The sequence below is a fragment of the Salmo trutta genome, chromosome 26 (genome assembly GCF_901001165.1).
Source record: "Salmo trutta chromosome 26, fSalTru1.1, whole genome shotgun sequence".
Lineage (NCBI taxonomy): Eukaryota > Metazoa > Chordata > Actinopteri > Salmoniformes > Salmonidae > Salmo > Salmo trutta.
The window spans coordinates 14,075,880-14,090,677 of NC_042982.1; the positions used below are offsets into that span (position 1 = coordinate 14,075,880).

The following is a 14,798-nucleotide window of genomic DNA, read 5'->3' on the forward strand; positions in this document are numbered from 1 at the left end:
AAAAAGAGTGCATGAGATAACGTCCTAAACGAGGAATGGGATATCTGGAAATAACCCACGAGTCACTCAATCATTTCAATGATACATTTTCCTGATCACTTAAGGGTTTTAAACATTAAATATTCATGAACATTTTAAGTACTTTAAAAAAAAAATGGTGCCAGCTTACCTTGGTCAGTCTGCATTGAAGTGAGCAAAAAACAACAAAAAAACAGGTTTGTCATATTAATGAGTTGAAATATTTAATTTTAAAAACTGAAAAAATTATACGCAGATACATAGTTTTTAGCATATCATACAAAGACATTATTTAAATGTTATTTTGAGTACTGTTTGTTTCTCATCGACTACAGTGAGCGGCAGTTTGAAAGGCTGGCTGAGCTGGTTGGACTACAGACACAAACCAAAGGGTGAGAGGTCAATAACCAGGAAGTACACCGTTAAATCATCATTAAATACCCAGTGTCACAACTTTTTATATAAAACAACCAAAAGCAGAGCAGAATAATAAAACCTCAAAGGGGCATTAAGACACGCAGGAAGACAAACTCAAAGAGCATCACACACAGAGAAAGTATACTGTGATTAAACCAGATCAGGGTCCAAATAGGATTCATACATCTTTTTGAATTGCATTGGGTTTCATTGAGCCTGACTGGAGTGCCACATGGGCGTGTTTTGAAGTACATTTGGGACTATTTCATTGGTTCCATGGCGCCAGGCAAGCTCAATCAAGCGCAGCTAAAGTATTTGAAAGGAAAACAAATACTGGATGAAACCCTACTAATCTAACTCATGGTGTACTCGACAACATACAATATTCCCAATACTTTTCATTAAGCCAGATTGAAGAGCAGTAGTGACCACTGGCAAGAGAGGCGAGGAGAATTCATGAGTCTCTAATGTGGTAGCTCTGCTGTGCAACACTGCCCTCGTGTGACAATTTAACATATTACACAGGTCCAGGTATACCCTTCCTGTTTCAGTCCGTTTTCTTCCATTTGGTGCCTAATGAACACAGCCCAGGTGTTATTGCTAGTGTAGACAGATGATGATGGAAGTTGTCGGTTTCCCTTCCTAGGCTTTACAGCTACGTCATCTGGGGAAGCTGATAAGAACCCAGCAGTGTGGGTGTGTAGGGCTGCGTTCCAATTCCCTACCTTTCTGCTTATTACTTGCTCACTCCACCAGATTTCTTACACAAGTCCATTCCTTTCAAATCAATGAGGGGGGAGTGCAGTGGAGAAGGGTAAATTATCAGACGTCAGCTTAAGGAAGTCCTTTTTCCGGCGACGTTTGACACCATGAAGCTCAGAGCCACAGCCATTCAACGGTCCATCATGATCAGTGTCCTGTTCAATAGGACACGGCGTAGCATACCGTTTAGAAAGCGGAAACAAGCGTTTCATATTGGACACGTTCAGGTACTAGCTTTTCTTCCGTGTTGTGCCTAATGAATACAACCAGGGGTTCAAAGCAGCCCCAGACCGTCACACACACACACACACACACACCACTTCATCTCTAGCTTCAACTCCAGCAACAGTCCTCTGGCTGCTCAGACATGCTACACTTGTGCCTTTAGCAAACCTAAGCCCCCATTAAATATTCCTGGGCTTTTTTGTATCCACAGGGTAGCTGGGCATCTAAACAGTCAACTCTAATAATAATAATAATAATAATAATAATAATAACAACAACAACAGTCATCATGGTCTTAAAAACAGGAGGTGAAAAGGCATAAGTCCGTATCCCGGTGGGCGTATAGCTTAGATGGGGTTTGTGTTAGAGATGTAAAAGCTCACAGTGAGTAGAAAAAGAGGCTCAAAGAGAAAAGAAAAGTGGGGAGGCAGTGAGGGTGGGAAGGGGTTAGCTCTCTAACACAGGGTACAAGTTAACAACCCCTACCACTTAGAATAACAACGCAACACAACTGTTGAGTGGGAGAAAAACACGGCTGTTTTCGTTGCACTGATGAGACATGGGCAGGCAGGGGGAGGGCAGGGGGTGGGGTCTATGTGGAAATCAGTCAAGTCTCCCTCTGATGAGGGATTGGCCCTTGTGCAATGCATTGTAGGATGTCTGGTTGTGAAGAACTTGTGCTCGTGGTGGGTCGCTCCACAGTCGCTCCGACTGGGACAAAGTGAACCGTTGGAGAACTGAAATAAATACTTGGTAGAAGACAGAGGAACCATCAGCTGGTGTGATATTTCTCAACAGTCGAGGGGGACGGGCCAGGCAGGTAGTCAATCCATCCCGCCACTTTCCCTCCTCATCAATGTCCAATTAGAAGCAGCTGGGAACAAGAGAATTTTTAAAAAGCACCTTTTTTATTTGGCTTTCATAAAAGATTAAAAAATAAAGAGAAAGGCCAAAGAGAGTATAAATGGGGCAAGAGGCAGAGCGAGAGAGAAGTTAGTCTTGTGGTTGGAGGAGAGGTGGGGAGCAGACCTCAACCTGTACCTGTGAGGAGAATAGAGGGATATTAGACTGGGCTTCAACACAACCAATTACACATAATCGCTATTTCTGCCATAGTGCCTCTGCGTAATCACTCTGAGACACACATACGCACCTTCGTCCTCCTCCCCCCAGCCCTCGGCCACCCCGGCCAGCTCGTAGTGCTTCTTCCTTAGCTCTCCAAGACGCTCTCGCTCCTTCTGCAGCTTTGTCTCCAGCTCTAGAACAGAAACCTGACAACACACACAAAAACACAGTTTACTTAGACCTGTAACACACACTCAGCCACCCCACATTGCTCTTACCTGTGAGTCCATCTCCTGCCTCTTGATCTGAGTGAGGGTCATACTGGAGAAATCCATGGTGTCTGAAGCACACAGTCATAGGAGGGAGAGAGATGGAGAGAGAGAGAAAAGGGAGGGACATATGAAGAGAAAGGAGGGGGAGATGAAGATAAGAGAAAGAAATTCAGCATTCACTCACAAAACATTCAGTCACAATACATGTCATGTTGATCTCTCACTGTGTAAATCCATGGGCACGCTACTGTTAATCCACTCACCTTTCTCCTCGATCTGGGACTTCCCGGACTTGGTGGAGGCTACAACCCCGGCGGTGGCCTGTGTGACCCCTTTGGATGCCAGCTTCAGGCGGCCCAGGTTGGCGTTATCTTTGTCTGCCTTCACCTGCCCAACAGACCAGAGAGTGGATGGGTTACCAATGGGAATCGGTGTGTCTTAAACACATGTAGAGATATGGTTGACACACCGAGTGATGAGAGAGATCTAACTTGGCATGTGTCGATCCGGTTGTGAGTGAGTGTCTCACGCACGCACAAGCACACACTTTGAGTTACCCCAAATCATTACATACAAGAAGTACCGTCTCACCTTGGATGCGGCCACCAGTTGTGCAGTGCTGGCTGCGATCTCATGCGAACACACCATCAGCTCCTCGTACTTGCCCTTGCCCTGCACCACCAGGTCTGCTGCATCTCTATGGGATATATTACGCAGAGCATTATGGGTACTGTAGTACATCATGCTACTAGTTCAACGCTTATAGGCTATACAGTATGGGGTGGAGTTTTTTTCTGGTCAGGTCATGTAGTCAGGAAAATCTTCTGGCCTAAATGAGTGTATTCCAGAATACGATGGTGTTGTGGAAAAGTGACAACACTGCTGTAATACAAGGTTACATTAGAAGAGAAAGGGTGATACTACTTACACCATGACTGTGGCGCCCCAGCCCACGGCTTTGGAGGCTGAGATCAGGCCTTCCGTCCAGCGAGAGTTCTTGACATAGAACTCCTTCATGGATGCTGCCCCCTGACGGGGAAAAAATATTATATTGGAATATACACTGAGTGCGCAAAGCAATAGGAACACCTGCTCTTTCCACGACAGACTGACCAGGTGAAAGCTATGATCCCTTATCGATGTCACTTGTTAAATCCACTTCAAATCAGTGTAGATGAACGGGAGGTGACAGGTTAAAGAAGGATTGTGAAGCCTTGAGACATGGATTGTGTATGTGTGCCATTCAGAGGGTGAATGGGAAAGACAAAAGATGTAAGTGCCTTTGAAGGGGGTATGGAAGTAGGGGCCAGGTGCACCGGTTTGAGCCATAACACCTTGGAAGAAAAAAAAAGCTTGAGGCATGGAATGCATAGTTGGAACATGTCGGTCATATCTTTAGTGTACAATATGACATTTCCCCCTCCATGTCAAGTGGGAGTGGGAGCACTGAGCAGAAGCTACATAGGCAGCAGAGAGGGCAGCAGCTAAATAAAACAAAATAAAATACAGCACATGCGCATAAATCTCCATATCAATAGCCCCGGCAAGTCAGGTTCCAGAAAATCCGGAACCGCAGCCACTCCGTATATTATATTATTATGCACATATGATAGGTTTCTGTTTCTCACTCTGCCACTCTCCACAATGTCCCTTTGCAGATCTTTGGAAGACAGCACGAGCACTTTGATGGCCTGCATCAGGTCTGTACAGGAGGCCAGGATCCTATGGGGGGTGATAGAGGACACATTCGATCGGCAGCTCCACTGTGCAACACATCTTGATATGAAACGTTTCACTCATTTGAAAGTTATGTGATTCTCAAAGCCAGGGTTGTGTTCATTAGGGCACGTGATGAAAACGATGTAAAAGGGGATGAAAAAAATGAGCGTTTCTTACTGAACACGTCCAGGTAGTCCCTCCCTGTTTCAGTCCGTTTTCTTCCATTCGGTGCCTAATGAACACAACCCAGGAGTGGGAGACTCACCTCTCGTTGACCTCCATCTTAACCCCTGTGTCGACAGCACGCGACTTGTTGAGCATGTCCTGTCAATAGGATACAATAGAGGAAATTAGACACCTTTTGGTTGGTACTACTGTAAAATGAAACCAGAGGATTCTTTTCACACACACACACACACACACATTTCTGTTTTATTCTGGTTCTTCCTTGGTGATGGTGGTGACACACACACACACACGTTGAGCTAGTTACCTCTATCCTGGCAGCTGCTGACTCCACAGCAGCCGATGTGGCAGCCATTTCCTGCTCCACCAGATCTCCCAGCTCCCCCTGCTGCAGCTCCAGACCCTGAGGACGCAGTTTCTACAGACCAGAGAGAGGGAGATAAGAGAAAAAGAGAGGTGGCATTGGATTTGTTGTTTTTAGTGGTGCCCCTAGATGCTGTCAGTTTGACATTTCGACAAAATGTTTTTAAAGATAAGGACATGGGTTCCCCCTCCCCCTCCCCGTGCCCAAGTAGGCATTATGAGGAAGTTGAGGTTCTCAGAATGATTTCAGGGTGTGGACTTTCGGTAAATTTAGTAGACCTACAATACCAGTCAAAAGTTTGGACACACCTACTCATTCAAGGGTTTTTATTTTTACTATTTTCTACATTGTAGAATAATAGTTAAGACATAAAAACTAGGAAATAACACCTATGGAATCATGTAGTAACCAAAAACGTGTTAACTTTTTAGTGACAGGGGGCAGTATTCGGAAATTCAGATGAATGACGTGCCCAAATTAAACTGCCTGCTACTCGGGCTCAGAAGGTAGGATATGCATATTATTAGTAGATTTGGATAGAAAACACTATGAAGTTTCTAAAACTGTTTGAATGATGTCTGTGAGTATAACATAACTCATATGGCAGGCAGGCAGGCAAAAACCTGAGAAAAATCCAATCAGGAAGTGTGGAAATCTGAGGTTTGTAGTTTTTCAAGTGATTCCCTATCCAGTATACAGTGTCTGTGGGGCCATTTTGCACTTCCTAAGGCTTTAACAAGATGTCAACAGTCTTTAGAACGTTGTTTCATGCTTCTACTGTGAATGGGGAGAGAATAAGAGGTCCTGGAGTCAGATGACTGAGAAAAGGACATGAGCTTAGTGGCGCGCACTCCCGTGAGAGTTAGCTGTGTTCCTTTTCCTTTTTGAAGACAAAGGAATCGTCCGGTTGGAATATTATGGAAAATTTATGATAAAAACATCCTAAAGATTGATTCTATACATCATTTGACATGTTTCTACGAACTGTAATATAACTTTTTAGACTTTTCGTCTGAACTTAAATGCGCGAGCACAGTGCATTTGGAGTACTCTACCGAACGCGCCAACAAAAAGGAGGTATTTGGACATATATATGGACTTTATCGGAACAAATGAACATTTATTGGGGAACTGGGATTCCTGGGAGTGCATTCCGATGAAGACCATCAAAGGTAAGTGAATATTTAATGTTATTTCTGAGTTTTGTTGACTCCACAAAATTGCGGGTTTGGTTTCGTCTCGGAGCGCTGTACTCAGATTATTGCAAAGTGTGCTTCCGCTGTAAAGTATTTTTGAAATCTGACACAGCGGTTGCATTAAGGAGAAGTGTATCTATAATTCTTTGAATAACAGTTGAATATTTTCTCAACGTTTATGATGAGTATTTCTGTAAATTGATGTGCTCATTCACTGGAAGTTTTGGGAGGCAAAACATTTCTGAACATTACACGCCAATGTAAAATGGGGGTTTTGGATATAAATATGAACTTTATCGAGCAAAACATACATGTATTGTGTAACATGAAGTCCTATGAGTGCAATCTGATGAAGATCATCAAAGGTTAGTGATTCATTTTAGCTGTATCTGTTTTTTGTGACGCCTCTCCTTGCTTGGAAATGGCTTTGTGGTTTTTCTTGTCTCGGCGCTGTCCTAACATAATCTAATGTTATGCTTTCGCCGTAAAGCCTTTTTGAAATCGGACAATGTGGTTGGATTAACGAGAAGTGTATCTTTAAAATGGGATATAATAGTTGAATGTTTGAGAAATTTGAATTATGAAATTTTTGTTGTTTTGAATTTGCCGCCCTGCTATTTCACTGGTTGTTGAATAGTGTCCCACATTTCCCAGAGAGGTTAAACAAATCCAAATATTTTATATTGGAGATTCTTCAAAATAGCCATCCTTTGCTTTGATGTCTGCTTTACACACTCTTGGCATTCTCTCAACCAGCTTCATGAGGTAATCACCTGGAATGCATTTCAATTGACAGGTGTGCCTTCTTAAAAGTTCATTTGTGGAATTTCTTTCCTTCTTAATGCGTTTGAACCAATTTCTGTGTTGTGACAAGGTAGGGGTGGTATACAGAAGATAGCCCTATTTGGTAATAGAACAAGTCCATATTATGGCAAGAACAGCTCAAATAAGCAAAGAGAAACAACTTTAAGACATGAAGGTAAGTCAATCCGGAAAATTTCAAGAACTCTGAAAGTGTAGTCACAAAAACCGTCAAGCGCTCTCCTGAGGACAGCCACAGGAAAGGAAGACCCAGAGTTACCTCTGCTGCAGAGGAGGAACACACAATTAATCTTCTCCTTTCCCCCTTCTGATAACCAGGCGGCGAATCGCATCTCTGCATGTCTGGCAGACATATCAGTGTGGATGACGGATCACCACCTCAAGCTGAACCTCGGCAAGACGGAGCTGCTCTTCCTCCCGGGGAAGGACTGCCCGTTCCATGATCTCGCCATCACGGTTGACAACTCCCTTGTGTCCTCCTCCCAGAGTGCTAAGAACCTTGGCGTGATCCTGGACAACACCCTGTCGTTCTCCACTAACATCAAGGCGGTGACCCGATCCTGTAGGTTCATGCGCTACAACATTCGCAGAGTACGACCCTGCCTCACACAGGAAGCGACGCAGGTCCTAATTCAGGCACTTGTCATCTCCCGTCTGGATTACTGCAACTCGCTGTTGGCTGGGCTCCATGCCTGTGCCATTAAACCCCTACAACTCATCCAGAACGCCGCAGCCCGTCTGGTGTTCAACCTTCCCAAGTTCTCTCACATCACCCCGCTCCTCCGCTCTCTCCACTGGCTTCCAGTTGAAGCTCGCATCCGCTACAAGACCATGGTGCTTGCCTACGGAGCTGTGTGGGGAACGGCACCTCCATACCTTCAGGCTCTGATCAGGCCCTACACCCAAACAAGGGCACTGCGTTCATCCACCTCTGGCCTGCTGGCCCCCCTACCTCTGAGGAAGCATGGTTCCCGCTCAGCCCAGTCCAAACTGTTCGCTGCTCTGGCACCCCAATGGTGGAACAAGCTCCCTCACGACGCCAGGACAGCGGAGTCAATCACCACCTTCCGGAGACACCTGAAACCCCACCTCTTTAAGGAATACCTGGGATAGGATAAAGTAATCCTTCTAACCCCCCCCCCTTAAAATATTTAGATGCACTATTGTAAAGTGGTTGTTCCACTGGATATCATAAGGTGAATGCACCAATTTGTAAGTCGCTCTGGATAAGAGCGTCTGCTAAATGACTTAAATGTAATGTAAATGAATTCATTAGAGTTACCAGCCTCAGAAATTGCAGCCCAAATAAATGCTTCACAGAGTTCAAGTAACAGACATATTGCAACATCAACTGTTCAGAGGAGATTGCAACAATTCAACCATGAAGGCCTGATTCATGCATAGAAACCACTACTAAAGCACACCAATAAGAAGAAGAGACTTGCTTGGGCCAAGAAACATGAGCGGTAGACCGGTGGGAAATCTGTCCTTTGGTCTGATGAGTCCAAATTTTTGGTTCCAAACGCTGTGTCTTTGTGAGACGCAGAGTAGGTGAACAGATGATCTCCGCATGTGTGGTTCCCACCGTGAAGCTTGGAGGAGGTGGTGTGGTGGTGCTTTGCTGGTGACACTGTCTGATTTATTTAGAATTCAAGGCACACTTAACCAGCATGGCTACCACAGCATTCTGCAGCGATACACCATCCCATATGGTTTGCACTTAGTGGGACTATCATTTGTTTTTCCACAGGACAATGACCCAACACACCTCCAGGCTGTGTAAGGACTATTTGACAAAGAAGAGTGATGGAGTGCTGCATCAGATGACCTGGCCTCCACAATCACCTGACCTCAACCCAATTGAGATGGCTTTGGATGAGTTAGCTGCTTTTCCTTCACTCTGCGGTCTAACAAATGCTCAGCATATGTGGGAACTCCTTCAAGACTGTTGGAAAAACATTCCAGGTGAAGCTGGTTGAAAGAATGCCAAGAGTGTACAAAGCTGTCATCAAGGCAAAAGGTGGCGACTTTGAAGAATCTCAAATATAAAATATATTTGGATTAACACTTTTTTGGTTAATACATGATTCCATAGTTTTGATGTCTTCGCTACTATTCTACAATGTAGAAAATAGTACATATAAAGAGAAACCCTTGAATGAGTATCTGTGTCCAAACTTTTGACTGGTACTGTAGGTAACAGGAGCTTGCAGGTGAGGTATGTCACAACCGTATGTCACAACCGTGTCAGAGAATTTCACATCCATGGCAGGCCAGAGAGTGGACAGCAGCACTAATTCTTCACATAAAGCTTTATCATAAAACTTCCAAGTGACATGGCAAACAAGAGCCCATGTCTAAGGCATAAAACAAACGCCGGTGGACACTAGTCCCCAACAAATGCTGGGACCTAACCAGTGGTGTACTGACATGTTTTTAGGTGCCGGATCGCAAAATAAATGTATTACATCATCGTTTCTCAATCAAAGTCTGTACTGTATTAGACCATTGAATAATACCATTTTAAAATATGCATAAATGCATCCTCCATGAAACATCTGCCTATGCCTACACATATTGGCTCAAATAAATATTCACAAATACCAAATTAGGCCAACCACTTGCTCTCAAATCAGTTTCATGGGAATATGCATTTAGATCTACTTGAATGATGTAACTAATTACTGTTTGAGCAAATTTAACATGCCCCCCATTATTACCAAGACAATAAACATGGGAGTTTGCTCCTCATCCCCATAAGTCACTGATTGAGTAAGTACTATTGTGACATACCCAAATTCTTCCATAAAATGGTGAGTTGGGAACCAGATCTGCACTCCTAATCATCCAGATTCCAGCTAAGATTTTAGCTACACCAACGTTCACCATGGACAGAAAAGACCTGGTCTGCTCGGTCCTCCAGTTGCTGTCCCTGGTCCAAGTCTCTTCAGCCATCAGACAACTCCAATCAATTAATGACCTGAGAACCATAGAGTTCGGCCACAGCTATACACGTCACGGCCGCAAGCTGCTCTACTGCGTCGCTCAACAGCTGACCATCAACGGCCGCACATGTCTGTTGGTTGACGCCATGTCTGAAGTGCTTAGAAAGGCTGGTCATGGCTCACATCAACACCATTATCCCAGAAACCCTAGACCCACTCCAATTTGTATTCCGCCCTAACAGATCCACAGATGACGCAATCTCTATTGCACTCCACACTGCCCTTTCCCACATGGACAAAAGGAACACCTATGTGAGAATGCTATTCATTGACTACAGCTCAGCGTTCAACACCATAGTGCCCTCAAAGCTCATCACTAAGCTAAGGAACCTGGGACTAAACACCTCCCTCTGCAACTGGATCCTGGACTTCCTAACGGGCCGCCCCCAGGTGGTAAGGGTAGGTAACAACACATCCGCCACGCTGATCCTCAACACAGAGGCACGTGCTCAGTCCCCTCCTGTATTCCCTGTTCATTCATGACTGCACGGCCAGGGACGTCTCCAATGCCATCATTAAGTTTGCCGATGACACAACAGTGGTAGCCCTGATCACCGACAATGACAAGACCTCCCTATAGGCTGAGGTCAGAGACCTGGTCGTGTGGTGCCATGACAACAACCTCTCCCTCAATGTGATCAAGACTAAGGAGATGATTGTGGACTACAGGAAAAGGAGGACCGAGCACGCCCCCATTCTCATCGACAGGGCTGTAGTGGAGCAGATTGAGAGCTTCAAGTTCCTTGGTGTCCACATCACCAACAAACTAACGTGAAGAGGGCATGGCAAAACCTATTCCCCCTCAGGAGACTGAAAAGATTTGGCATGGGTCCTCAGATCCTCAAAAGGTTCTACAGCTGCACCATCGAGAGCATCCTGACTGGTTGCATCACTGCCTGGTATGGCAACTGCTCGGCCTCCGACCGCAAGGCACTACAGAGTGTAGTGTGTACGTCCCAGTACATCACTGGGGCAAAGCTTCCACCCATCCAGGACCTCTATACCAGGCGGTGTCAGAGGAAGGCACTAAAAATTGTCAAAGACTCAAGCCACCCTAGTCATAGACTGCTCTCTCTGCTACCGTACAGCAAGCGGTACCGGAGCGCCAAGTCTAGGTCCAAGAGGCTTCTAAACAGCTTCTACCCCCAAGCCGTAAGACTCCTAAACATATAATCAAATGGCTACCCAGACTATTGCCCCCCCCACCCCCTCTTTTACGCCACTGCTACTCTCTGTTATTATCTATGCATAGTTACTTTAATAACTCTACATGTACATAGTACCTCAATTACCTCGACTAACCGGTGCCCCCGCATATAGTCTCGCTATTGTTATTTTACTGCAGCTCTTTAATTACATGTTCCTTTTATTTCTTATTCATATTTTTTAAACTGCATTGTTGGTTAGGGGATTTGTAAGTAAGCGTTTCACTGTAAGTTCTACACCTGTTGTATTCGGCGCATGTGACTAATAAAATGTTATTTGATTCAACGCACGCGCACTGCATTATGGCTTCCGTTACTTTGGGATCACCGAGGGGCTACTCCCAGCAATTGATCGGCCACACGACTCTACTTTGCAGTGGGCAGCCTCAATCCAGATATCAACCCCGATGCTAGAAGCCTGCCAAATGATGCCGTTTGTGATAACACACAACCCTTTACTGCAGAGAAGAACATGGATCGGATCATTGTTACGATCGCCTATGACCCGCGTCATGTAGACGTCTATGTTGTGGAAGACGTATACATAACGCAGCACCAACCGCCAGGGATACCTACAAGATCCGTGTCGGCATCTTGAGAGAGATACGCAGTAAGAGAGATATAGCAGCTTTTAAGCAAGAGGTAGGTTGTTGATAGAAACCAGGGCTGAAAGTAGATTGACAGTCTTGCCAGTAGGCATAGTACAGAATCCTTTGAACATGTAGTCAACTTGTGATTCTTCTTCTGATGAGATGCCAAGTGTTTAATAACAGCCTTATTGTTTTCTTTTTCTAGTTCACTTTGAGATAAAATGGACATGTAGACTATTCAAGTTTATACATGAATCCCTTCATCCCTGCAGCCTGACAGGTTTTTCAATGGTTCTGTATCGTTAGTATCAACGTCAGTAACCTGGGCACTGCAAAGTATAAAAATAATGTTTTTCTCCTCCTCCTTTTAATTCGCTAGTAATTGTATAATAATCTAATGTTATCATGAGATCAAATTACTGTAATTTGCACCTAAACTGTACTATGTACTCATATTTACTCTTAAGAATAAAGCAGCAACAATAACAACAAAACTTGTATGACCATAAAGACTGGACTGACCTCTGCGGTGGCCAGGATGCCATCCAGTGCTGCCCTCAGCATGGCACTATCTGCCGTTGCCAGGCTTGCCTGCTCCTTCATCTGAGCCAGCAGGGCCAGGGCCTCGGCCCCACACGCCTTCACACTGTCTGACAACGCTGTGTGTGTGTGTGGGGGGGGGGGGGGAAATACAGACACAGTATGGAGATTTAGAGGAAGTGGGTGACTAACCGCTAGCCTGGTCCCTGATCGGTTTGTGCAGTCTTCCCAACGCCGATGGTCATTGTCACCCAGTGACAGACAGCACAAACAGATCGGGGACCAGGCTAGGCTATCGTTGCCTGTCTGTGCATTATCAGTACTTCTCTAACAGATGTATATAGGGATGTAGAGGGTTTTTTTTGTAAGACATGGATCAAATCAAACTTTAATTAAAATGATGGAGCATTCCTGTCCTGGATGTGTGAGTACACATTTCAGTTGAAAAGACACAGGGACAGCTCACACTCACCGTCCGCTTGCTCCACTGGCACCATGTGAGAGGTGGCACTGCCCTGAACAATGGTGTCACCCACCAGGTGGGCAAGATGGGTCACTGCCCGCACCAGCTCCGACACACCTGGAGAACCAAGGGTCAAAGGTCAAACTACTATAAAGCCTAAACACAATCAACAGGCTATGCTACTTTTATTTTCAAGTACTTGAAGGCTGGAATGCTGAAAAACCCTGTATTTTAGCTATAAAGAAGCACTTTACTATCAACCTCCACTGTCCACAAAGTGGCTGAATAATGAATACCTATAACATATTTAATTATATTCAAGTAGATTTACTTTCTTCTATTGGGAAGAAATCAAATAAGACAATAGAAATCTAGATCTTTCATGTGGGCAAGAAACTGAAAAAAATTACTTTTCTTCAAGTAATATATGTGTACCAGTCAAAGCTTGGACACACACACTCATTCAAGGATTTTTCTTTATTTTCACTGCACAGCGGCCGTCGGTGAAAGTAACGTTTTTTGGCTGCCTTTTGACCTTGTCTGCTACACAAGAACAACAACAGCTTCGATAGGTGCCTGAAAGTAGAATGTGATGACACAAAGCTGACTAGGGGAGTAAGTTCTGAGTCTGACCTGTGTTGTCTGCCAGGTAGCTGTCTCTGGCAGAGTGAAGTCTGGCCATACAGTCCAGAGAGGCCTGACACCTGGACGCCAGGTAGTCTACACACAACGAGGGTACACAGTGAGGGGGGAGGCATCTTCCACCAGACAAACAAACATACACACTATTATGAGGGGGACATCATCCTACATCACACCCTGGAACACAAACACACATGTACAAGTAGATTGAGGCGTCACACACACACATCCAACATGGCTTTCACAATGTGGCATCATCTCAGACGGACAGACAGACAGGAACAAAGCTGGAGTCAGGTGTGCATAAGACAGAGGTTGGAGAAGGTTAGGGGCTGACCTGCAGAGCTGGTGCAGCTGATGTGTGCTGGGTCGTCAAGCTGGGCCAGTGAGTCCTGGACTATCCTCTCTGCCTCCTCCACAGCCCCCTGTAGGGCGGACCAGCGGGCTGCCACCAGCTGGCTCTCCAGGGCCTGCTCCCTGCTCTCCTATCCACACAGGGTCAGTTAGAGAGTCAGAGATCACACACGCTCACCGAGAGGCTGACACACAGGCGCACACAAACACACACAACTGCCTCCCTTAAAACACACCTTCTCATTGAGTTGGTTCTGTAGGGCCTCAGCGGTCTTCACACCGCTCTCCCTCTCACTGGCCAGGCTGCTCTGAACACGCTCAAGCTCCTCCCCCAGGCCTGCAAGCTCCTCCTCTTTCTTCGACAAGGATTCCGCTAGCTCCACCTTCTCCGATTCCACAGTCGAGAGCTGAGAACTGAGCTCCTCACTCGACTGAGAGAGAAAGTGAGTGAGGGGGGAGAGAAGTAGAGAGAGAAAGTGAGTGGGGGGGAGAAAATGAGTGAGAGGGGGGAGAGAGAAGAGAAAGGAGAAAGAGTGTGACACACATACACAGTATTTTAGGATCGTACATATCCCTGTTTCCCTGCTGAACTCAACGAAAAGGCTCACACACTATACACTCCTAATAGAGACAATGCCCTAAGTGCTATGAGATGTGGATATGACAACTGCCATTCCTCTACTCTCCCTCGCCTGTACGTGGGCACCCTCCTGAGCATGCGAACAAGAACGTGAACGAGAGACGGGAAGAAAGAGTTTGTAAGTGAAATGTGTGACAAAGTGACAGCGCATGTGTGTGAGGACAGGAGGGAGTGGTCGTGTGAGAGAGAAGGAGAAGGGGGTGGGGCGAGAGAGAAGTTGATTCAGAAATAGGGGTTGACAGGAGTGGGAGGGTGGAGAGAGGGATGGGCGGTGGAGAGGAGGAATGGTAATTGGACATTCATGGCCTGGTAG

General features: G+C 45.5%; 1 protein-coding gene and 1 non-coding gene across 5 annotated transcripts in view; both read right to left on the reverse strand.

Annotated features, from left to right (window-relative positions):
• Positions 1-216: 216 nt before the first annotated feature.
• LOC115163203 (huntingtin-interacting protein 1) overlaps positions 217-14,798 on the reverse strand; it is a 42,623-nt gene continuing 28,041 nt past the window's right edge. For all 4 annotated transcript variants that reach the window (XM_029714901.1, XM_029714899.1, XM_029714900.1 and 1 more), the window contains 14 exons: positions 14,082-14,276; positions 13,829-13,976; positions 13,483-13,569; positions 12,859-12,966; positions 12,369-12,505; positions 4,972-5,082; positions 4,744-4,802; positions 4,388-4,481; positions 3,688-3,788; positions 3,351-3,456; positions 3,023-3,146; positions 2,766-2,827; positions 2,576-2,693; positions 217-2,463 (listed from right to left, as the gene is read on the reverse strand). In XM_029714901.1, the coding sequence (XP_029570761.1) occupies positions 2,453-2,463; positions 2,576-2,693; positions 2,766-2,827; positions 3,023-3,146; positions 3,351-3,456; positions 3,688-3,788; positions 4,388-4,481; positions 4,744-4,802; positions 4,972-5,082; positions 12,369-12,505; positions 12,859-12,966; positions 13,483-13,569; positions 13,829-13,976; positions 14,082-14,276 (1,461 nt within the window). In that variant the 3' untranslated portion in view covers positions 217-2,452. The remainder of the gene's footprint in view (positions 2,464-2,575; positions 2,694-2,765; positions 2,828-3,022; positions 3,147-3,350; positions 3,457-3,687; positions 3,789-4,387; positions 4,482-4,743; positions 4,803-4,971; positions 5,083-12,368; positions 12,506-12,858; positions 12,967-13,482; positions 13,570-13,828; positions 13,977-14,081; positions 14,277-14,798) is intronic.
• On the reverse strand, positions 13,323-13,429 carry LOC115164001 (small nucleolar RNA SNORA16B/SNORA16A family). Its single transcript, XR_003869860.1, has one exon. It is a non-coding gene; the product is annotated as a small nucleolar RNA SNORA16B/SNORA16A family (small nucleolar RNA).